Genomic DNA, 24,834 nt, shown 5'->3' with positions numbered 1-24,834 from the left:
CTGTCTCGTGTTTGCCTCTCAGACATGTGGATGTTGTGATCTTACGAGCCGGCCAGAGGCTGTGACAGGTTCTGTGTCTGTGATTCTGCACGTCTTTCCTGATCACGAGTTACTGGGAATGAATGACTGGTTCTGACAGCCCCAGTGCCTCCTGTGGACAGAGGATCTGGGCCTCCATCCGGGTGACACTGCCGCTCCTGCCGCGCTGTGGTGTCCTCTGTGCCAAGGGCTGAGGATACAAAGCATGAGATGTGTCCTTAAGTGACCTCAGTCTGACCCCAGAGTCTCCCTTATTGAGCCCCGATCTCTGCCCACGGGTTATGGAGTCATCTCGTGCTTCCGGCACATTCCCCAGGCCTGTGTCCAGTAGCAGCTGGAGCCGGGCTCGGTAGCTTGTGAGTCGTCAGCCTGGCATTTGCAAACAAGACATTACTCTGACCTGAGGGCTTTCCTTCAACCGATAGGCAGCTTTTCATGTCACCCAGGCCTGCCGGCCCTGGAGAAACCCACAGCAGCCAGAGAGCCAGGTGGGAAGTGGACAGTGATGCTGCGATGCGACCACACTGGGCACAAGCTGAGACATGAAGGGGGTGATGTCCCAGAGCAGAAAGGGATCAAGTCCACGGTGAGGTATGGGCGCATTTGAAGTGGGTGTTGCAGGATGAATAGGAGCTCACCAGATGGAGGATCTGGGATGGAGCTAGTGGCAGTGCTTTGGTGGGAGGGTGGTTCTCTGACTCTCCTTTGGTAATGCCCTTGCTTCCGCAATGCCTTCCCAGCGAAAGCACGCGGTGCCTTAGATCGCCAGGGTGGCATGTGCCATCGATTTTAAGCGGCCCATTCGGATGTGGTTCCCACTCGTCCCTGAAGCGCCATCGCGTGTGTTCTGCAGAGCTGGGCAGTGGGGCTGCACTGACGGCCCCTCCCCTGCAAACTGATGCCAGGGACCTGCTTGTCACGCACTTGGAGTGGAAACAGAACCATGAGGACTTAGGGGCTTGGGGACGTGCTCTCCTTCATGGGGGTGGAAACTCTTCCTGACCCGGGTCCGTTCTGACAGCCTTGCCCCAGCAGAGGCAGGAGGGAGCAGAGGTCTGGGCAACCAGGGAGCGGGAGAGCCTGTGGGAGGATGTGCCAGGGGTCCTGCCGAGGGCGTCCCTCCTGGGACACACTGAGATGTGGTGACAGCAGGGAAGTCTGGTCTCCCACCTGCCGGTGTCACACAAACATGGGAGCTGGCGCCACGGCCAGCACCAAGCCAGGAGCCCCGCAATGCTGGCTGCAGCCACTGGAAACCACAAGCACGCCCATGCCTGGCGCTGTTGCCAGGATCATCCTGCCGCATGAGGTGCCTGAGAAGCAGGCAGTGCCCGGTGGTGCCCGGCGGCTCCTGTGGCCACCTGCCCGGGTGCCGGATGCCCTGGCTCCACGGCTGTGTGTGAGAGGGCGTGGGTCAGGGCGGACACAGGGCAAAGCATTGAGAATGCAGTGGCAGCACTTCGGGTTGAAACCTGAACATTGAAAATGAGGTCATCAAAGCGCCACGCCCTTAGCATTGCATCGGGCCCTCGCGGTGCATTGAGGCTGCTGCCCGAGCACCCCCGTGGACAGGGCTTGGTCTAAAGGTCCTTTTGCATGACAGCAACGTCCAGAAATGGGATTGTCACTCTCGGAGTATCCACCTGACTGACGCCATGGAATTTGCGGCCGGAAGCTGACGTAGGGATGCCAGGCTTAGAGGCGGGGTTCCTCCCCAGGCGAGGGGAGGGGACTGCAACATGGGTGCACACCTGGCCCATCAGTCAAACCACTGTCAGCAGCAGGTGTTCTGTTCTCTCTATGCGCCGGTTTCCTGGTCTGCAGGTAAAGGGCTCACCTGCCCCCCAGGCGTGTCGTGTGAGATGAGATGGTGCCACTGGTGAGCACAGCGGGCTCCCCGTACCTTCCACCTTGACCTTCTGGCCTGCACTCAGGGGAGGAAACTGCTGAGGGGCGTCATAGCCCGTTGTCCTCAAGGGAACAAACCACCCTCACTCCCTCCTCTTCCTTCTTTTCCTTTTCTCCATCCTCCCTCCCTCCTTCTATCCCTCCTTCCTTCCCTCCCTCCTTCTGTCCCTCCTTCCTTCCCTCCCTCCTTCTGTCCCTCCTTCCTTCCCTCCCTCCTTCTGTCCCTCCTTCCTTCCCTCCCTCCTTCTGTCCCTCCTTCCTTCCCTCCCTCCTTCTGTCCCTCCTTCCTTCCCTCCCTCCCTGCCTCCCCTCTTCCTCATAAGCTAGTCCCTGCTCCCTCCCACATCAGCAAACATTGTATTAGGTTTGATAAGTCGCTTTGCTTGTCTGAATCTCTGCAAAACATGGATTCTACATGCAATTTTTTTGTTGAAAGGTCCGAGTTTGTGTATAAATGCAGAGATGTGCTCTGTACACACATTTGTGCAACTATACATTCCATGTATGTGTTTGCGTGCACACGTGTAAATGTTTATCTTTCCAATTGTTTTGCCTGAGCACCGTGTTCATGATCCACGCATGCTCCTCTGTGCACTCAATTTCTTGCTTCTCGTCACCCCCCATGCTTCTCATCACCGCATGGGGTGCAGCCAAGGCCCCCTACACAGCCCGCCAGCAGGTGGACCCCAGTTGCCTGGAAACCTCCCACATCCCATCTCCCTCCTTGCCCTTCCTGAGGCAGGACCACAGGATTTTGTTGTTACAAGTTTGCCTCCTGCTAGACGGTGAGGCATGTGAGCAGCTTTCCTGGCTCATACACACAGTAGTTTCTCAATAAACACAGAGCTTCCCGGCAGCTGAACCAGTTGGCTCAGGCCACGCCCCCTGGGGCCGAGGTCCCCTGATGAGCAGTTATCAGTACTTTGTAAAGGTTAATAGTCAGCAAAAGAAGGGAAAGCATGAAAAGCAGTCAAGTGTGACTTGTCACTGAATCATTTGACTACATCCCGTTATTCACGTATTCAAACCAGCGCACTGAGTGATGCAGGTATGGATATGGCAACTCATGAGGGTGCCTCTTGTCTTCCCAAATCCACGGGAGATCCCACTCCAAGGCCCTGCCCCGCCCACGACCCCCTGTGCCCTACGGAGTTGTGCACGTTGCAGTGTGGTGCTGGCTCCTCGCCCACCTCTGTCCACCGTCCGGGCAACGACATGGACCTGACAGGGGGCAGGCGGCCTGTTGTGATGAGCACGAGACTGTCGCTGCTGCGAGCTGAGCCGTGTCTGCTGGGCCGATGAGTGTCTTAGTGTCAAGATATGAGGAGTAACATGGTGTTAGAGTTTGTGTCTGAGCCTTTCCTTCTGGGAGGAGGGCAGGTGGTCTACCTGGACGCTGGGAGGTTTTTTTCTATTGAACCTTCTGAGGGAACCGCATACACACCTTGACATGTCACAGGCACTGTAGACCAGGGCGCTGCAACTTTCTCTGCAAAACACAGACAGTGAATGGTTGATACTCTGCAGGCCACATGGATTTTGTCACAAATGTCATCTCAGCCATTTTAGTGCAAATGCAGCCTTTAAATAATACATAAGTGAATGGCACAGCCCCATCCCAATAAATCTTTAGTTAAAAGACAGGAAGTGGCTGGGTGTTGGTCCATGGGCAACAGTCCGGGAACCTGACTTAGATGCTCACTCCTGCACCGCCTGGAGAAATCAACGTGAACTGAGTAGCTCAAATACAATGGGTCAACGGCAGCTCCTTCCTAATTTAACAGGCGGTGATGCTGGGGGACACTTTAACACGCCGGTAGGAGTGGTACGAAGAGGAGACAGAGCAGGAATTTGTGTCCTAGGCATGAGTTCGCCTGGCCGTGATGCCAGAGAACCTACACTAACAGCACTTCTATAAAGCAGGAGCTCATTACTTTTCCTGGATATGAAATTGGGGGAGAACAGTCCAGGTTGCCATGGCAACTCGGCATAAGCTCCTCAGGTACCTAGGCCCTTCTCCATCTTCCGTGAACGGTCTTGGTCTCCAGATGGCAGCAAGCATTCCAGGGAGAAAGATGGGCAGAGGGAGGAGTGGCGGGGGGGGGGAGGCATTGAGAAGAGTCATTGCAGATCCTGTGCCAATCACGTCTACGTGCAGGCCTCACAGTCAAGTTCATGTATCAACAGGGCTGGGCCATGGTACCTAGTTTTGGGTCAAACTAGATGCTGCTAGAGGTTTTGTGCTGGGGTGGTGGTGGGCACATCCAGCTGGTTGAAGGCTACAGGAGAGACAGACTCTCTCATGAGAGGGGGCTGCACAGGGGCCTGGGACCTGCCCTGCGGCATTGGCTCTCCCCTGGGCCCAGCTGCTGTCCGACCTGCAGCCCTCGCAAGCCCTACAGCCAAGTGAGCCAATTCTTTAATCTCTCCCTTCTTTTCCCTCCCCTTCACCTCTCCATTTTTTTCCCTCAGGGATTCTCACCTTGTGTCCATATCCTCTTTTATTTTCAGGAGCTGTCATTAGGAGTAGCTTATCTTGCATGTGGTTAATGCTGAAATATTCCAAATCTTCAGGATCCTACTGTATGGACATCTCGACCTCTACCTTGTAGCAACAGGGCAGCCAGCATCCTGCTTCTTGCGGGTGGTTTTGCTGTCTGCACAGAGTAGGTGTTTAATACAGACTTGCTGATGGAGAGGTCCTTGAAGGGAAGCTGTCTTAGCGGATAGGCGGCTACTCTGGGCGAGGAGAGCGGAGACCAGAGGAGGGAGGAGCCTTGAGCTGCAGGGGGACCCAGTGGCCTCATCGGACAGGACTGGAGGGGAGAGAGGACCTAGGCTGCCTGAGCGGCCTCCCCCAGGGGCACCTGCAAGGGCCGTGTGCCTCAGGTCCCTGCAGTGGGGCCTGCAGACATCAGAGATTCTCAGTGTCATGGGCACTGGTCCCAGTGACGATGGGATGTGAATAACACAGTACGACAGGCAGCTGGCAGAGTCTGTGTTGGCAGGCCACCTGCCCTCTCCCCAGGCTCCAGCTGCTGGTGCCCCGCAGGCACCATGAGGAGCTGGCTGGGCCAGACCCAGGCGCCAGCGCTGTCCTTGCGCGGGGTCGTGGCCGCTTCTAACGTGCTCAGCTGCTGTGGAATGAAGGTCCTTCTGCTGGCAGCACCTCTGTCCCTGCCTCGGGCAAGGGGAGCACCCACCTGGGAGGGGCTCCTTCTGAGAGGGTCCCCCCAGACCCAGCGGAAGGGACTTGCCGAGCCTGGCCTGAGTGGGGCTCCAGCTGCCTGTGGCTGGGCAGAACTAGGGCATGGAGATTTAAGGCGAAGGGCCTCTGCTCAAGCCCTGGCTGGCGTTTGAGGAGACATGGGAAGAGCATGTGTGTTTGTGTGTGTGTACGTGTGCGTGCGTGTGTGTGTGTGAGACAAAGGCTGTGACCAGCAGAACTGGATCTGAATGCCGGCTCTACGTCTGTGATCGGTGCTTTGGAAGAGCTTCTTGTTCATTTCAAGCTCAATGTCCTGGGCAGTAAACGGGGCTAAATAGTGGGTGAAAGGGCTGAATTGTGTCCTTCGCCCAGATTCATACAGTGAAGTCCCCATCCAGCACCTCAGAACCTGCCTGTTTGCAGAGCGGGCCTTTCACGAGATGATTAATAATAACATTTCTCCCAAGAGGACATACAGATGCCAACAGACATATGAAAAGATGCTCAGCCTCACTAATTACAGGGAAATGCAAACTAAAACCTCTATGGGGTATCACCTCACCTGCTAGAATGGCTGCCATCAATAAATCAACAAACAACAAGTGCTGGCGAGGGTGTGGGGGGAAAGGAAGCCCGTGCACTGCTGGTGGGAATGCAGACTGGGGCAGCCACCATGGAAGACAGTGTGGAGGGTCCTCAAAAAATTAAAAATAGAGCTACCACATGACCAGGCAATTCCAAGTCTGGGTATTTATTCGAAGAAAACAGAAGCACTAACTTGAAAATATATTTGCACCCCTATGTTCACTGCAATGTTATATACAGTAGCCAAGAGATGGAAGCAACCAAAATGTTCACAGACTGGTAAATACGATGTGGTCTACATGACATGGAATATTACTCAGCCACAGAAAGGATCAAGTCATGGCACTGTGACAACATGGATTGTCCTAGAGCAGTGATGGTGAACCTTTTGAGCTCGGCGTGTCAGCATTTTGAAAAACCCTAACTTAACTCTGGTGCCGTGTCACATATAGAAATTTTTTGATATTTGCAACCATATTAAGACAAAGACTTATATTTTTGATATTTATTTTATATATTTAAATGCCATTTAACAAAGAAAAGTCAACCAAAAAAATGAGTTCTCGTGTCACCTCTGACACACGTGTCATAGGTTCGCCATCACTGTCCTAGAGAGTATGATGCTAAGTAAATAAGTCACCTACCTGTGGACTCTAAAGAAAGCTCTCCATAGCCATAGTCATCACAGGCCTTGAACTTGAGGGTAGCCTGGCACAGTGTGTGTCCTCTGGAGCAGTGGCCGCCGACCGGTGGTCGTCTGCCGACCACTGGTGGTGCGTGAGGTCGGGAAGGCTGGCTTTGCTGCCCTGGAGGGACACTGGTGCCTTTCACAATGAGGGTAAAAGGCAGCCCTTTCTCGCTCTTACCAGATCTGCCCTCTGAGATTTTTAAGTGCATGATGCGGCATTGGTAACGAGAGCAGAGTAAATGGGTAAATGGCAGCCACGGTCCTATTCCTGCTTCTAGTTGATTATTTTAGACTTCTCGCAGAATGGCATCCTGCAGAACGTGTCCTCCTGTGACTGGCTTACTTCACCCTGAGTGACACCCTCCGGTCCATCCGTGTCATCATGCCTCACACGAAGTCCTGCCCTTTCTCTAGCAATAGCTGCCCAAGTCAAGTACTGCCATGGGGACCTGGTGCCAGGACATCCCGGGAAAGGTCTGAGCGGCACAGCTGCCTGCCCTGGGCCAGGCCTTCTCCCATGCTCCCTCCAGTGGCTCCTGAAGGGCAGAGCTGGTGAATGAGGTGAGGGCTTCGGGTGCTGGCCAGGCAGGCGCCCAAGTGACCCGATGATCTGGTGCCAACAGGAGACTCCTATGAAGTATCAGATAGAATCTTGCAGATGTGTGCAAACTCTGCATTCTATCATATTCATTTTAGATGTAAAATAATGCTTCACGTCTTTACCGAGAAGTAGACTACAGTTACCTAAAGGGCGGGGTTCATGGGGTCCCCGCAGCACGCACCTGTGCACCAGGCACCAACTGGGGGGCGTGGCCACCGTGGGCTAGCAGAGGGCCCTGGGGGGTTTTAGCAGCCAGTCATTTAAGGTCTGACCCCTCAGGGGTTTTCACTGAAGAGGAAACTGGAGGACAGCCTGGTTCTGTGATGCTCAGAGGGACTGAACTGGGGAAGGATGTCATCAGGGACCGTGGTCTCACCTGTCACCAAGGTCCTCCTGGGCCGCTGCAGTCCAGGTTGAGGGGCAGTGCCAGGCCTCCTGTCTGTGTCACTGCTGCTGGGGCTTTGTGGCAGGATGGCCTGAGCACCTCACCAGCGTGGCTTTGCACTCGGAACCTGTAACTGAGGAGGACGCCCCTGAGAGCTTGCTGAGCCGCTCACTCCCTTCACCCACGCTGCTGCTCCCCACAGTTGGAGAGAAGGGCCCCAGAGATGGACCAGAGGGGGCCTCGCCGCTGCTGGGGGCCCAGCCCACTCCCTCCCTGCTCTGCGGGGTCCAGGGGGAGCTCCGTGCAGAGCACAGCCCTCTGGGGAGGGTTTTACATGGGGGAAGGGGTTCCTTCTCTGGACTCTCAGCCAAACCAGCCTCTGCCCACTGTGCCAGGGAACTACTCGGACCAGAAAGCAGGGCAGGCCGGGCAGGGGTGGCCAAGCCCCAGTGCCACTCTGGGGACTCGTACCTGGCAGCCTGGGAAGACGCGTGCCCTGGATCCTGCCAGAGTGTCCTGGAAAATGGGGGCTCCAGGGAGCATCGGGAGGAGCTGAATGAGAGGAGGCTTCCTGTGGGCCTTGGAAAGGGAAGGTACGGCTTGGCCTGTCTCTGCGAGGAGCTGCAGAGCGAGGGAACATGCTGAGCATGGAGCACACTCTCCCTGAGACCATCTGTCTGCACCGGGTGCCTGGGCCTGCTTTCTGGCCAGCAGTGCTCACCTGAGCCCCTGGTGGAGGGGAGGGGCAAAGCAGGGAGAGCGGGAGAAGCAGGGACTGAAGTGCTCCCGCCTGCAAAGGACTGGCCAGCTGAGCTCTCTCTCTGGGGCCCCCACAGGGCTTTCTCCTGGGGCAGCACCTGTGCCCTGAGAGCAGTGCAGGGCAGGCAGCTGGGGCCAGGGCAGGGGGAGGGCAGGGAGCCAGGGCCTGGGTAGGCAGCCTGTCCGCCATCTCCCGCCTTTGCCCTGCTGCTAGCTAGCCCTTGACCAGGCTCCTCAGGTGGCGCTGGAGGCTCTTGCCTTTAACCAGACACCCTGGAGGGCCTGGTGGATTTTCAAAGACAAACCAGAGAGTCTTTGAATTAAAAGATGAACCGAGTTTTCTGGAATTTAAGGAAAATAAAGGCCAAGATTTCCACCACTAGCTTTCTGCACGACCCACCTGGCACACAGCAAAGATGCCATTTTCTGGTGCCCACAGACCACCTGCCTCCTCATAGACGCCTGGGCATTGACATCAGGGAAAAACACCCCTCTTGCGGCTCGTTAGCGCCCCGCCCGGGTGCGACCTGCACCTCAGGACTGCTGCGGGGCGCAGGTTCCCCACCTGGGCGGTGGAGAGGGCAGGGACTAGCTTCCCCCTGCCTGGGTTCCAGGTCTGGGTCCCTTCGCCTTTCCAAGGGCCTCCTCTGCAAACCCCTGGTATCCCCTCTCCAGCCTCCTCTCCATGGCGCGCCCCCTCCTCCTCCCTCTCCCAACTCTCCGCCCACGCCAGTCTCCCTATCCCTGGCGTCCCCTCCTCCGACCTCCCACCTTCAGCCTCCTTTCCCACGGCGCCCCCTCCCCACCCGGAGCCGCAGCAGAGCATGCGCGGTGCGCGGAGGCGGGCGGGAGCTGCGCGCACTCGGGTCCCCTCCCTGCACCGCGCCGCCAGTTGCTGGTTGCTAAGCAGTGACATTGTTTCTGTGGGATTGCAGAGGCTGTTGCTAACGGGAGAAGCCCCACTAAGCCTGGGCATCTTCCCTCTTCGGATCCGCTCCCCGTTCTCGGCTTTTAAAGGCCCACCCTTCTCCCCGACCCGCTCCGGAATAGCGGTGAGGTTTCGGGGTATGGACTGAACCTCAGTCCCCTCGCCAACTGCACTCCGGGGGCTCCACACTCCCAGTCGGATCTCACCTGCCCGAGCTGGTGAGCGCCCAGACGCGCGGTCATGACCACGGCCAAGGAGCCCAACGCTTCGGTGAAATCCGTGCAGCAGCAGGAGCAGGTAACGCGGGGACCCGCCTGTGCGCGCGCCTGTGCCCTGGCTCAGGAAATAGGTCTGTGTTTGTGGTGCCTGCAGTCACCTGAGCCACCGCGGGCAGGTGAGGCAGAGCGCGGAGTGAGTGCCCAGGGGTCTGCCTTCCCTCTTCTGCTTTTAAAAGATGCCCTGGGCTGCCCGTCCCTCGTGGCCCTGGGAGTGTCTGCTGAGGGCGCTGATGTGAGGGCTCCGGGCAGGGCTGTCTCGGGAAGCGGGGCCACTGTGAAGGTTTCCAGTGCGGGGTGGTCGGAGCAGGTGGTAGCCCCCACCTTTCAGCTTAGTCCCATCGTCCAGTAGGGCTTTGCTTTGCTTCTAACATCAGTAGAAGGAAGACATGTTTAAAGGACTTTTCCTCGGATAGCTGTGTCCCTGTCCTTCTCCTGAAGAATTTCTGGCGGAATTCACGCACAGCTGCCGCTGTGAGAAGGCTGATGGGTGCAGAGCCGGGCCAAGTGGGGGCCCTGGTCGCAGGGCTAAGGGGCCATGGAGGCTGCTGGGTGGCACTGGGTCCCCGATGGCGGAGGCCAGCGCTCGCCCTGCCCCAGAGGCCTGCTGTGGGCTCAGGAGTCAGGGGATCAGGGGCCGGTTACCCACTCAAGCTCCTGTGAGTCCTTCTCAGAAGATCTGTGTGCTTGTCCTTAATCACTGCTTCTCCTCGGGCAGCCCTGGCAGCCCTGCAGACCCCGGGAGCCCCGCACACCCGGGGAGCCCCACAGACCCCGGGAGCCCCACAGACCCCGGGAGCCCCCACAGACCCCGGGAGCCCCCACAGACCCCGGGAGCCCCGCACACTCGGGGGGCCCCACAGACCCCGGGAGCCCCCAGAGACCCCGGGAGCCCCGCACACCTGGGGAGCCCCACAGACCCCGGGAAGCCCCTCAGACCCCGAGAAGCCCCGCAGACCCCAGGAGCCCCACAGACCCTGGAAGCTCCACAGACCCCGGGAGGCCCACAGACCTTGGGAGGCCCAGCGAATTCAAAGGGCAGTTTCTCGGGCTCTGTAAGTCAGTGGTGTGGGCTGGTGTCCCCCGTTTCCTTCAGGGCTGTGCTTGCTGGGCTTGGAGCCATAACAGGAGACCCTTCGGCTTCAGGGGGGCAGAGAGCCTTGGGGGACGTGGTGTGACAATCCCATCTCGGCTACTCAGAGCTGCATGAAGGCAATTGGTCCCCATGTTTCCTGCCAGCTGCCGGGCTTATTGGTGGTTTGTTGGTTGTTTTGATTTTGTTGTTTTTTTTTTGTCATTTTCTCAAAACCCATTTTCGATTAAAAAAATAAAAAATGCGTCTTATTACTATTACTCTCACCAACACCACATCAGCTAAAGCAGTCAGATGGTTTGATTCTCCGGGAAGAGGCTCGGTGCAGCCAGGGCTCTGGGCGTTCGGTGCCTGTGGTGAGCCAGTGAGGGCAACACTCAGTGCAGCTGAAGACCCAGAGGCGCCCTGGGCACCGAGCTCCTCCTAGAAAACATTCCACCGAGTATCCTATATAATAAAAGCCCAGCAACCAAATGGTGGAACGACTAGAATGACCAGTCGACCAGTTGCTATGATGCGCACTGACCACCACGGGGCAGACGCTCAACATAGGAGCTGCCCCCTGGTGGTCAGTTTGCTCCCACAGGGGGTGCACCCCTCAGCCAGAAGCTGGGCTCATGGCTGGAGAGTGCAGTGGTGGTGGCAGGCGCCTCTCCGGCCTCTGCAGCAGGTGGACATCCCCCGAGGGGTCCCGGACTGTGAGAGGGTGCAGGCCAGGCTGAGGGACCCCCTGTGTGCACGCATGTCATGCACCGGGCCTCTAGTTTACTCAATAAAGGAATCTGCCCACCCTCAGCTGGCACCGGGACTGAGGGCCTCCCTCCCTGGCTGTGACCACTTGCCCTGGGCTTGAGGAACCAGCAAGGACTCAGTGGCACTTCTGACCCTGGGTCGCAGGACTCATCAGGGAGAGGAGCCATCGCCCCATAGGTCCCCGCCCGCCCCCCCTCCCCCCAGGCCCGTCTGTGTCACAGCCTATGTCATGGTCTATGCTACGGAAGGAAGGTCGGCGGCTGAGTGCGAGGCTCTGTGGCTGCACCTGGGGGAGAGTGGAGGCCCCGGGTGGGGGTGGAGCAGATGCAAAAGCTCATGCCTGACTCCATGCCTTTGGGTCGTGGGAAACCCCCACACGCACCTGCTTCCCTCATGGGGACTCAGCAGGTGTAGCAGTGCGGGGGGTGGGGGGGGTGGGGGGTGTGTGGCGGAGGGGGAGTGGCTCCCGGGGCCTTTGGGAAGCCAGTCCCTCCATTCGCAGTGGCATCTTCTTGACCCGATAAATCTCGAAGCCCACCTGTGAGGGGCAAGTGGAGGGTCCACAGCAGACACAGGCAAGAGAAGCCACACGGGAAGGCCCCCCCTCAAACACATGAACCCGCAGGGGCTGCGATGGCTTTCCCACCAGCTCAGGACACAGCAGTGGGCTAAGGCCTTAAGTCATGAAGACTGGCTCCTCTTCTCGTTACCAGCTCTTAAAAGGCACCGAGACTGTCTGCCCCCTCTTGGACGCGGAGCCCGGGACGCGTTGCCCAGGCCTTCATGTCGCCTTCTGCTGCTAGGCTAGCCCCGCCCCCAGCCGGAGGGTTCCAGGGGAGACCAGAACAGAGGGAAATGTTCCAGTTTCTTTTCTTTCTTTTTTTTTAAGGTGAGAGAAAGACAGATTTGCTGGTTTGCAATTTTTATTTTATTTCTTTATTTTTTATTCCTCACCTGAGGATACTTTTTCCTTTGATTTTAGAGAGAGTGGAAGGGAAGGAAGGGGGGTGAGAGAGAGGAAGAGGGAGAGAAACATTGATGTGAGAGAGACACGTTGACTGGATGCTCCCACATCACCCTGACTGAGGATCGAACCCACAACCCTGCTATGTGCCCTTGACTTGGAATCGAACCCCCAGACCCTTTGGTACTCAGGCCAACACCCTAAGGGCTGAGCTGCCGGCCAGGGCCAAGGCTTATTTCTTAATAGAAAGTCTGTGCTAGGAGCACCCACATTTTCTATTTGAGCCTTAATCTGAGGATTGGATTTAGTGGAGTCCGAGTCCGGTGCCCAGCGTCTTTAACGATGTATGGTTCTCTCATTAGACCCCGTGAGTTCCCAGCGGCTAACAGAGGCCCGTGCCCTCTGCGGCCCTGGCGGGTGGAGCCAGGCTGGGGTGGGGGTGGGGGTGGGGCGGAAGGAACGTGTACACCGAGGACTGCTGCGCGCCAGTGAGGAAACCTAGGGGAGGTGTAGAACCCAGTGATCCCGCCTGGTTTTAGGTATTGCTGTTTTCTCCGGTTTGTTTGCTAAAATACGCACTAAAAATAGATGCGTCCGTGGGAAGAGGGTTTTAAAGGTGCTGCACGAACACGTGGGATAAGCCGGGAGAACAGACTTCTAGGGGGCCTTGCTCTTCCGCTTTGGAGACGCCAACATTGATTTTCAAATGAAGTGCTAGCATCCGGCAGTGCTGGGAATGGAGTTCCTCCTCGGCTTGGAAGCCAGTCAGGTGGCAGGTCCCTCGTGAAAGCCATGGCCTTGGCCCCATGGCTCCCCTCCTCCCGCCCACAGGTGGGCCTGTGGTGATGTAAAAACGGCTGAGGCTAATTTAAGTTCAGAGTATTCTCAAAACAATCCGAATCCCTCCTTAGAGAACCAAATTAAGGGATTTCTCCCCTAAAAATCCATGAGCCCTGGTCAGGTGGCTCAGTTGGTGGGAACATTGGCCATACACCAAAGGTTGGGGTTCCACCCCCACCCCCACCCCTCCGCCCCCTGCCCCCCACCCCCGTCCAGGCGGGTTCAGGAGGCAACTGATTGATGTTTCTCAAGGACATCAATGTTTCTCTCTCTCCCCTCCCCCTTCTCTTCCTCCCTCTCTCCCTCTCTCCCCCATCCTCTCTCTGAAATCATTAAGCATAGCCTCATGTGAGGATTAACACAACACAGTAAAGTACAGATCTGCTTTAGAACCTGCGGTCCTCACTTCAGCCACAGAGCCTGGGAGAGCGGCGGCCAGCCAGCGGGCAGCGCAGGTGTGTGCTGGCGTCTCCACGCGCCCGGGCTGGCCTGACGCAGCTTCCTCATCGTGGACCAGGGGCTGCTTCTGTGTGTGTGTGTGTGGGGGGGGGGGGCGGGGATAAGGGGGGGCACACACAGGGACCACACCACGAAGTGGCAGAGGGGGGGCGACCTCACTGGGGTCCCCTGTGACCCGGGCCACCGTCGAGGGCTCAGGAATCTCACAAATGAATGAGAACGCGCCTTTGCCTCTTAACATGTTGGAGATCCTCCATGTTCTGTCGGCCAGCGGGGGCCTTTGCTCTGTTATGTTCAGTCACCCCCATAACTTTTTAGACCCGGAAACCAGCCGGTCTTGGCCGCGTGGGGACAGGCCTTAAAGGGGGCGGGTCCCCGACAGCCCCTCCAGCGGTGAGTTAGCTGCTGGAGCCAGGCCGGCTGGGGCCGCCGTGGGCGTTCGGTTGTTGAGTGTAATTGTGTTAAAGGGAAGGCATGAAGCTCTCTGCAGTGGCGAGAAACGTGGTGCTGAGTACAAGCGAAAAGTGGGAGGGAACCCAGGAGAACGGGGTTCAATATGATGACTTTTTTATGCGTCTCCCAAAGGCGAGGTGGTCCTTTTGTGGCCGGGAAAGTGGGCGCGGAGTCCCGCTGGTGCAGGTGCAGGTTCATGCCGCCTGTACACCAGCCCCGTTCCCTCAGCCAGCGGGCGGCCGGGGAGCGGGGCGAGGGGACGGACAGCGGTTGTGGAGACTGTATGGGACACATCCGTCCTCGGGGCGTCGGGACAGGGAGAAGGAAGCAGTGTGGCTGCAGGATGGCTGAGGGGGGAGCTGGACTCGGCCACCTGGACACAAAGCATGACTGGAATGGGGCCTGGCACTCCAGGGGGCGAGGGGCACAGCCGGGTGAAGCCAGGAGAGGAAGCAGGTGCTGGCGTGTGCTCTTCGTAGAAGAGGGGCCTCACAGAGCCAGCAGCACACACTACCGCAGCTGTTCGCCCCTGGGCTCCGGCATGGACAGCGTCCGGTCTCCTGAGACTCAGGCCGCAGGCCGCAGTGGAAGCAGCGCTAGGCAGGGTCCCTGAACAAACTGCATGAGAGCCCGCACTGCCCCGGCGGCCGGTGTGGAGCCGATGACACTGATGGGAGCGCTCTGCGTGGATGCGTTTCCGGGGCTGCGCTGGCGTTCGGTCAGACTCCCTCCTTACGCAGGAGTCATGGGGAGAGGTAGCCAGGGCCTCCCCAGACGGCCTGGAGGCTGGAGCTGCGTTCCACTGGCCCTCCCCAGCGCATCCTCGGCTCCCCGTGCCTCGGGGGGTCGACGTGCTGGTCACGGGGAGCGGGAGCAGCCCCAGGGCTCCGCCTCGGGAATTGTAGCTCTGTCATCCCCATGCAGATGAGCCCGGCCTGCGTTTGATGGACAACAGCTTGGTTTTGCGGTCCCATCATTGACCTCCTCTCAGGAGAAAGAGAGGGCGGAAGGAGCTGTGGGTCTAGACTGCTGAAATTTGAAGAAAAGAATATGATTTGAGGAAGAGGGGGTATGTAGAAGCTTTGGGGGACCAGTGGAGGTTTGAAGTCCTAGCTTTAAAAAGATCAGAAAGTAGGGGGTTGCATATTATTGTTTCGCCTGTATCCTTCACAGAGCCCAAATGAGCTACAGTGTTTTTAATTCAAGGTTTACGTGTGGTTACCTTGTGGCCATAACACAGGAGCAGATAACCATGTCAATTTGGGTGGAATTTAAGCCTAACTCCTCTTTGTCATAATTCTGCACGAGGCCGGCGGCGGCGTGCTCAAGTCCGTCCTCGCCGGGCAGCCTGTGTTCCTTGCAGGGAGGAACTAAGTAAATGAAGCCGGGGGGGCAGAGGGCTCAAGCAAAAGAGCTCAGGCAATGTGGTCAAACCAGGAGGTTCCTTGTCAGTCGTTCGCCTCCCTACCTGGCCTGGACTTTTCAGGACTCTTCAGCCACCACTGGTACCTGCACCCACCACTATTTGCTCATGATTGTCTCTCACACCCCTTCCCTGTGCTGCTCTACTTGGGCCTGGCTATCGACGAGACAAATCCGATCACTAACGAGCAGGCAGCAGGTCCTGGAGAGCGTCGGTGATCTTCACAGCTAACTGCCGGTGGGAGACCCCATGGGATTATTAGTGACTGGAATCTCCGGTTCGAAGTGAGAGCCGAGTTCACGGAAGAAAAATCGGGCGTTTAGTGATAACCCACAACAAAGCAGTCAGTTGCGGTCACAGTGAGGACAGCCCGAGTCCCCCAGAGCACAGGTGGGCTGCGGGTGCCCTTTCCACCCCTGCTCATTCTGCATCTATGTTAGAGCTGGTCTTGTACCAGGCAAGTCGCAGGTAACAGACACTGTTGGCCTCTCTGGGCTCCCAGTTCCAGGAGGATTTGGGGGAATGGGGTTGAAATTTGCAGCACCCCCTTCTTAGGATAAATGGGCCATGAGCACAGACATGAGTCAGAGCTGTGGGCCTGCTTCCGCCATGGCGTCTGCCTTCAGCAGCGGTGGCCACGGGACCATGGGGCGCAAGCACAGTCCTCCACCGATGGCTTTGCCAACATGTTACTGATATAGTCAAGTCTCCATAACAGAATTTTTTTGTGGCAATTTATAGATTGTTCCCTGAGTGGTGTCTGATCAATTTTTATGAGATTTAACTTCGCCTGCCAGCGTTCAAGAAAAACTGCCCGCGACTCCAGGCACCACTGAAGGCTGCGAAGTGTTAATTTGGAACATGGGCTTCTGAGAAATGAATGCGCTCAGGCCCGTGCGCAGGGAGGCCCACAAGACCCACAGACACCTGAGTCTGCCCGTTAAAGTGGGGACTGGGCTGTGAGTGGGGGCTCCTCAAAACAGTGCCAAAGGTCAAGGTGTGTCTCCGGACAGCCCCGTGATCCTCTGGAAGGTCATGGGATTCGAGCTCTTGCGAGAATAGATTCAGCTCAGTTCTCTCAACAGGTTAGCATAGCAGGGTTACACCCCAACCAAGGGACTCGAAGCCTAGCCCCAATTTTCTCTTGTGGAAATTAATGTGCCCCAGAGAAGGTGGTGATGGGCACTTTAAAACTAATGAAAGAATTTTACTTCTCTATTTCGAAGAGACTAGTTTATTCTTATCATTAGAATATTTGAGGCAATTGTAGGGTTCACTCTGGGAATTCTAAAATTATAACACTGTGTGCCTTAGATTTTTAAAATTGATTTTTGAGAGAGGGAGAGAGGAGGGGAGCGGAAGAAACCTCAATCAACTGCCTCCTACACGCCCCCGATTGAGGATCGAGCCCGCAGCCCAGGCCTGTGCCCTGTGGGACTAGGGCTGGCAGCCCTTCAGTCACAGGACGACGCCCAGGCAACCGAGCCTCATGGCCAGGGCCTCGCTGCGTGTCTTCAATCGGGTGTCTGAGTGGGAGAGGCAAGTAAACATTTTTCATGTCTAACAATTAGGCTTCCTCATAATTCATTCTCTGTGGCAGAGATGTTGGATCAGAGAAAGGATCTTTATTTTGATAAATAGCTCACACAGGAAAAGCAAAACCGGGGGTGGGGGGTAAGGAAAACTCGATGGGGGACAGTTCCCAGGCAGGGAGCAGAGAAATTCCCGTCTGAGGCCTGGGACTCGGGCCTGAGCTGAGCCTTCAGGGTTGGGGTAGAATGTACTCGTGGGTGTGGCTGTGGGTGCAGGTGCTGCTGTGGGTACAGGTGCTGCTGTGGGTGCAGGTATGGCTGTGGATGCAGCTGCGGCTGTGGGTGTAGGTGCAGGTGCTGTGGGTGCTGTGGGTGCGGGTGTGGTAGGTGTGGGTGTGGGTGCCAGTGCAGCTGTGGGTGCAGGTGCGGCTGTGGGTGCGGCTGTGGGTGTGTTGGGTGCAGTGGGTGTGGGTGTGGGTGCGTTGGGTGCAGTGGGTGTGGGTATGGAGAAGATTTGGGAAAACAGGACAATGCTAACATGAGAGGGTCTGAAAGCCAGGATGGATGGGGCTGTGGGAAGGCAAGTCGCAAGGGTTAGTCCAAGTCTGGACAAAGGGAAGGGTGCTGTGCTGACCAGCGCCCATGCCTGCTGAAGAGAACAGGGCTCCAGGGTTGCGTGGGACGGGGAGAAGGCCTGGGACCCCAGGTCACACCCTGTGAGTATGATTAGTCAGTCAGGCGGGTCTTCATCGATGACAAAGATCTGGACGCTCTGGTTGTCCAAGACGCAACGGGTTGTGACATCCCAAATAAAGTCAACTTAGAAGCAACAGGGTGTTTAAGGCATTCCATATAAGGTGATGTTTCCTAAAATGGCCTGAGAAATTTTAAGAAGACTCAAGACACTAGAATTTCTGGCTCCAACTTTGAAAAGCAAAACAGACACTACAATCTATGGGGTCAATGCCAAGTCACGTGGTGCACAGGCGTGGGACACGCTCATCACATGCAGAGACGTGGAGGCGTGGGACACTGTCATCACATGCAGAGACGTGGAGACGGACACGCTCATCACATGCAGAGACATGGAGACGAGGGACACGGTAGTCACATGCAGAGACATGGAGACGAGGGACACTGTCATCACATGCAGAGACGTGGAGACGTGGGACACGCTCATCACATGCAGAGACATGGAGACGAGGGACACTGTCATCACATGCAGAGACGTGGAGACGTGGGACACGCTCATCACATGCAGAGACATGGAGATGAGGGACATGCTCATCATAGGCAGAGACATGGAGACGAGGGACACGCTCATCACATGCAGAGACATGGAGATGAGGGACATGCTCATCATAGGCAGAGACATGGAGACGAGGGACACGCTCATCACATGCAGAGACATGGAGATGAGGGACATGCTCATCATAGGCAGAGACATGGAGACGAGAGACACGGTCATCACATGCAGAGACATGGAGATGAGGGACATGCTCATCATAGGCAGAGACATGGAGACGAGAGACACGGTCATCACATGCAGAGACATGGAGATGAGGGACATGCTCATCATAGGCAGAGACATGGAGACGAGGGACACGCTCATCACATGCAGAGACATGGAGATGAGGGACATGCTCATCATAGGCAGAGACATGGAGACGAGGGACACGCTCATCACATGCAGAGACATGGAGATGAGGGACATGCTCATCATAGGCAGAGACATGGAGACGAGGGACACGCTCATCACATGCAGAGACATGGAGATGAGGGACATGCTCATCATAGGCAGAGACATGGAGACGAGGGACACGCTCATCACATGCAGAGATGTGGAGACGTGGGACACGCTCATCACATGCAGAGACATGGAGACGAGGGACACGCTCATCACATGCAGAGACATGGAGACGAGAGACACAGTCATCACAGGCAGAGACGTGGAGGCGTGGGACACGGTCATCACATGCAGAGACGTGGAGACGAGGGACATGGTCATCACATGCAGAGACGTGGAGGCGTGGGACATGGTCATCACATGCAGAGACGTGGAGGCGTGGGACATGGTCATCACAGGCAGAGACGTGGAGGCGTGGGACATGGTCATCACAGGCAGAGACGTGGAGGCGTGGGACACGGTCATCACAGGCAGAGACGTGGAGATGTGGGACACGGTCATCACAGGCAGAGGTGTGGAGGCGTGGAGGCATGGGACATGGGAGAGCTGGGCCGGGTCTCCTGGCCCCAGGGCCCCACCAGCTTGGCTGTCGGAGAGAATGCGGCAGATAGATGCCAAAGTTTATTTCAAACAAAGTGTGTTTGCCGCATGGAATGAAGCTGTTTATTTCCCTTAACTGCCGCTGTGCTGGGAATGGCACAGAAAATAAGCTGCACTTGAGGCAATTAGTCTGCAGTTCTTGACTATTAAATTCACTTAGGCGTGTGGCTGCCTAGTTACACGAAGGTCCTGGAAGCTTGTTTGTTGCCTTGTTCATAGTCAGAAACCGGTTCATTGCAGCTTCTCAACTGTGGTTCCCCGTGATGCTGTCAGGAACCTGGGCTGTCTAGCTCTGCATGTAGAGTGACACTGGATTTTAAATTTATGAAAACTGCAGTTTTCCGGTGACTGAATTTTGACTTTGAAGAGTTATGGTCTTTGTGGCAAGTGGATATATGATAGGAAGATTTTTATTAGCTTACCTCTGGGCCATCATACTGTGTTGCAGTTTTCAGATTTATGTATTGTACTGTTATTGCTTGAATGAGGAAATTATACTTAAAGAAATAGACAGTGATTGAGTCCAAGAGAAACTCCAGAGAAAATGAGGTCACTGCGCCCCGAGAGGCTGGCCTGTGCCTTTGTGGAGCTCAGGGTGGCTCACAAAATGTTACCCCTTTAATACTAAGAGGAGGAAACATGGAGCTTTTCACTTAGATCCTAATTTCATGATAGAACCTCAAAAAACCCTTAGTTCTGTAGTAGCTTCTGAGCTGGCTTAATGTCTTGAGTTTAAGGACTATACAGAAAATGTAGAAAAATGTCAGATTTTAAATTTTCAAAAGTACAACTCAGCTCCCCTGTGAGTGCACATTGAAAGGATCCACAGAGACGGATAGGACCCACTGCGACAGACAGGATCCACGGAGATGGACAGGATCCATGGAGGTTGGGGTGCGTAGTTGTATTTAGAATTTGTGCGAGAGTTTTTAATGACGTTGAACTCATTCCTTATCTTTCTTTTGCTCACTCTTTCTTAGGAATGTCAATTATTATCTGTAGAGGTTTAATGAATTTAGACGTAAGGAAAGCAATCTTGGGTGAAAGTGATTAACCAACAAATCAATTACACCGTACCAGCCACCCTTCCTCCTGTGCACCCTCCCTCTCTTCCTGCCTGCCCAACTCGCAACTAAAGGACCACAAAGCCAGGTGCGCGTCACTGAGGTGCCCTGCGAGCTGTGTGCATTCTGATGACCTTTTAGAGAGATGCATCCCTCCACGGCTGTTTGTTGAGCAGCTTGAGCATCCCTCGGCCGGGCTGCTGGCGGCATCGCAGGGAGCCGCGGCAGTGGGAGCAGGATGCCTCTGTCCCTGTGTCCATCGGGACGTGTTCTATTCCTCCTGTGAAGAGAGTGCAGTAACAATCCAGTGTCCTGTGTCCTGGCCACCTGCGTGGGCACATGTGTAAGAGACAAAGAGCTGGCTTTAGTCTCCTGGAGGTTGGAGAGACGTGACCTTTGTGTGCTGTTGGACTCACCCCTTGGGCGATGCCATATAAACCAGCGCGTCTGTCCTTCCATCCTGCCGGCCACAGGCCGAACCCTCGCCCATCTGGTCTGTGTGCTGATTTTACCTGGTAGCCCAGGCTCGGTGACAAGGGACCTAATGAACTAGAAACGCTGAGGTTGCCGAAAAGTGCTCTTTCCAGACTCCTGTCTGCATGACTGACTGCACCAGGCACACCCGATTTCCAAAGCAAAACTTATGCTCAATGCATTTCTCATTCATGCAAAAGTACAAACACAGTTTTGATGTGAGGATTGAAATAAAGCGATCAATATATTTCCCCCTTCAAGTAGTTTTTGCTCTAATGCAGGTGAAATATTTATTCCAAGGATGAGGATAAAACCTCTAATTATTCTCTGTATAATTTTAATATCTAGAATAGAGTAATAGTCCTGTTATATGTATGTATGTGTGTATATATATATATACATATATATGTATATATATATAACATTTTCCATTCGTGCTAATAAAAATGTAACACAAACTACATATACAACTTAAAAAATTTTAACAGCCATATTAATAAAGTTAAAGAGAAATAGATGGAATTGATTTTCTAATATATTTGATTGATTTTATCATTGATTTTATAATATAATACTAGAGGCCCATTGCACGAAGAGATTTGTGCAATAGGCCTTCTCTTCCCCTGGCTGCCGGCACCGGTTTTCCTCCGACACCCAGGACCCAGGCCTTCGCTCTGGCCGGAGCCTTCAGTCTTTACTCTGCCGCTTCGCACCTACGTATGCAAATTAACCGCTATCTTTGTTGGGTTAATTTGCATACTCTCCTGATTGGCTGGTGAGTGTAGCAGAGGGATGGTCAATTTACATGTTTGTCTATTATTAGGTAAGATAATTGATTTTATAATATAATATAATATAATTGATTTTATAGTATATTTTCAAATATAAAATCAATATATCCAAAACCTTATTATTCTAACATGAAACCAATATAAAAAATTATTAATGAAATTTTTACATTTTTTCATTCTGACTATTTGAAATTGGATGTGGATTTTGCACCCACACACATCTGAGTTCAGACCAGCGTATTTCAAGGGCTGACTCTCATATGTGGCCAGTGCCCAACATTGTAGCAAATCCACACTGTGCTGGGTTCCCATACACCATCTCACATCCTGTTCTACTGTCTTCAGTTCAACTGTATCCTGACGAACTCATCTCCAGGGGATAGAAACTGTATCTACAATCCATGTTATGACCAGCAAAACTGGCCAATTGTATTTCTGTTACAACTCACCTTGGCAAATGTAATGATTTTTAAAGTTTCAGACAAGGTAGCATTATTTCTATATGAACATTCACTGCAACTGAGAAGAGGGCAGCATGCATTCAGCGTGTGCATTTCTGGGCGTGTACCGGGTGTTACGCACACTCCGGTCACCGTGGGTCCTGAGGAAACGTGCGAATACTGCGTGTAGCAAGTTTCGATTATGTGCCAGGCATGGCTCTCTGCCCCGGTGGAATTCACACTTTACCAAAGAGAATGCGAGGTGGTTTTGTCACCTGTTTTCCTCGTGGCCCCTCCTGCCTCTCTCAGAGGGATCCTGGCTCTGAGCTAAGGCAGCAGCCACAGCTCCTTGAGAAGGGAATTGAGAGAGGAATTTGAACCTGAGTTTTTTTAGGTTATTTATTATCCGCTCCCTGGGGACTGATGACAAGTGGAAACGAGAGTGGGCATATACAGGAGGCCCGGTAATTGTCCTCCCCTCCCTGCAGACATGGGCTGGCAGACTTCTGTTTGCTTTGGTGAAAGTGAGACCCGCTGGGAGGATGCGGGGCTGCTGGCCTGGGCTGCAGAGGAGTCAGGCCTGGGGAGGTGGCCGCTGTTTGCATTCACTCAGAAACTGCCAGCAGGTTGCACAGCCACCCACTGGCTCAGTGCTGGGAGAGAGCCTCCCCACCCCCCCACCCCCACCTGGACAGGCTCTCGGAAGGAGCCCGCCTGCCAGGCTAATTCACGAGTCCAGGTCTATGTGCAGCCCCCCCACCTCGTCGCGGGCCGAGCAGCAGGAGCCCACGCTCTGAATGTGAAATGTGGCCAGTTGGCACAGACACCCATGCCCAGGCCACGCCACGGTGCCACACACTCTGTGCTTTTAGAAGGAAATGCGTTTGAAATTAGAGAATCCCAACAGCTGGTTCCCCCTCCGTTCTTCATGGGCTGTGTAAGCACAGCCTGACAAAACCTGCACTTCTTTTATTTTCCTGTTTCAGGTTTTAACTGCAGTTTACGTTCAGTATTACTTTGTATTGGTTTCAGGTGTGCGGCATAGCGGTCAGACCGTCAGTACTTTACAAAGTACCCCACCCCACACCCCCCTCCCCGATGTTTCCAGTCCCCGCCGGCACCATCCAGTTATCGCGATGTTACGGACTCTATCCCCTGTGCTGTCATCTCCATCCCTGTGGCTGTTCTGCAGCTTCCGATCTGTACCTCTCAGTCCCTTCCCCCTTCTCGCCCAGTCCCCCCCGCCTTCCTCCCCTCTAGCAACCGCCAGTCCACTCTCTGTATCTGAGTCTGTCTGTTCATTTATTTTGTTCTTTAGATTCCACACGTCAGTGAAATCACGTGGTGCTTGTCTTTCTCTGGCTGTTTTATCTCACTCCGCGTAATGCCCCCTAGGTCCCTCCACGCTGTGGCAGGTGGCAAGACTTCATTCTTCTCATGGCGAGTCATGTTCCATCGCAGGCATGGCCCACAGCTTGGCTGTCCACTGTCCGGTTGCTTCCCTGTCTGGGTGACTGTGAATAACGCTGCAGTGCACACCGGGGTGCATCTATTTCTCGCTAAATCTGCATCTCTGGCCGACACCCTCCTCATGCTCTGGCACTTGAACAAGAAAACGAGGAGCAGTGAGGTCAACGACAGATGGAAGACAATTTTCCTTTGGTCCAACACTGGGTGCCTGGTCATTTCTCTGCCCTGGAGAGAATCGCTCTTACTGATCCATTTTTTACCCGTTTCGGGCAACATGGCGGAGTCCAGACAGCCTGAGACCCTTGGAAGCTGGGGGTTTTCTGCAGGGAACTTCAGGGGGACCCGTGGAACCGCAGCCATGTAGCAGAGGACAGAAGATGTCCCGGCTCTCACAAAGCTCCTGATCCCGTGTGTACTCGGGAGGGAGGGGCAGTGCGGATCCTGCCATGAGGAGAAAAGTCTGAGCTCCCGGGAAGGGTCCCTGGGTGTCTGAACCTCCCCTCACTGTGCCGTCTCCCCACCTGGACTCGTATCACCGAGGTGAAGGCCCCAACCAGCTTTCACACCCCGTGCCAAGGCCGCCAGGCCGCGTGGGTGCGGGCTGTTTGTGAGCCGAGGTGGCGTGCGGGGCGAGGTGGCTACTGCCCGACCTCCGGGCACTGTTCAGCACGGAGGCCGCCAGGGGAGAGTGGCCCATTAGCTCCGTTCGGGGAAAACCAATGGAGTCATGAAGGACATGCAAAACCAAGGGAGATGCCCCCCCACCCCGAGCGAGTCCATCGGACAGCGTGAGCCCGGGCCCGGGACGCCGGCCGCTGTGAGCAGGCTCACGTCCACGGTGACTCCACGTGAGAGGCCCGGAGCCGGCACAGCTTTGTCAACTGCACAGGGCGCTGCGGCTAACGCTCCGCGGCCGGTGTTTAAAAAGGAAGCGAGGCCGGGAGCTGTGTCAGGCCAAAGGCTGGGACGCGTGTGCGGATTCCGCGGCCCCTGCGCACGTGGCTGTGCTGGGGCGAGCTCCGCGCTGGGGGACAGGTGCCTTTGTCAAGCTGTCCTCAGAGGGGACCTGTCTGTTTTCATCCTCAGGTGACGTCTGTCAGCACGTGCTGCTTTGGGTCCCCCGAGCGTGGGGTTGTGTGGGCCCTTTGGCATCTCTCGTGTAAGTGGGTGCGGACATCTTTCTGGAGGGAGGACTCCGAGAGTGATGTCATGCGTGTCCGAGGAGTGAGGCGCGCCCTCACACAGCTCCGTGTCGCGCCTCCCCTGCTCGGACCGCAGGGCTCTGGGAGGAGCCTTAGTTGGGGGGACTTTCCAAGCAGTTCTGAGTCTCGGGGGCTGCCCCCAGCTTGTGGGGTTCTGACCGTCGCTGGTGGCAGTTTGCAGTAGATAGAGCCGCCCAGCTTCTTCGCAGAGGC

At 55.4% G+C, this 24,834-nt stretch overlaps 1 protein-coding gene across 3 annotated transcripts in view; it reads left to right on the top strand.

Moving 5' to 3' along the window:
* The window catches only part of DPP6 (dipeptidyl peptidase like 6), a 569,872-nt gene that overhangs the window by 210,030 nt on the left and 335,008 nt on the right, over nt 1-24,834 (top strand). The window contains exon 1 of one of the 3 annotated variants that reach the window (XM_036356190.1): nt 9,043-9,398. The exons of the other annotated variants lie outside the window; for them this stretch is intronic. Within the exon in view, the coding sequence (XP_036212083.1) occupies nt 9,342-9,398 (57 nt within the window). The 5' untranslated portion in view covers nt 9,043-9,341. Of the gene's footprint in view, nt 1-9,042; nt 9,399-24,834 lie in introns of those variants that run through there. 3 annotated transcript variants of the gene reach the window in all.

This window comes from Myotis myotis, unplaced genomic scaffold (genome assembly GCF_014108235.1).
Source record: "Myotis myotis isolate mMyoMyo1 unplaced genomic scaffold, mMyoMyo1.p scaffold_m19_p_25, whole genome shotgun sequence".
NCBI lineage: Eukaryota > Metazoa > Chordata > Mammalia > Chiroptera > Vespertilionidae > Myotis > Myotis myotis.
The sequence above is the reverse complement of the archived record's forward strand: the minus strand, read 5'-3'. Positions and strand labels throughout refer to the sequence as shown.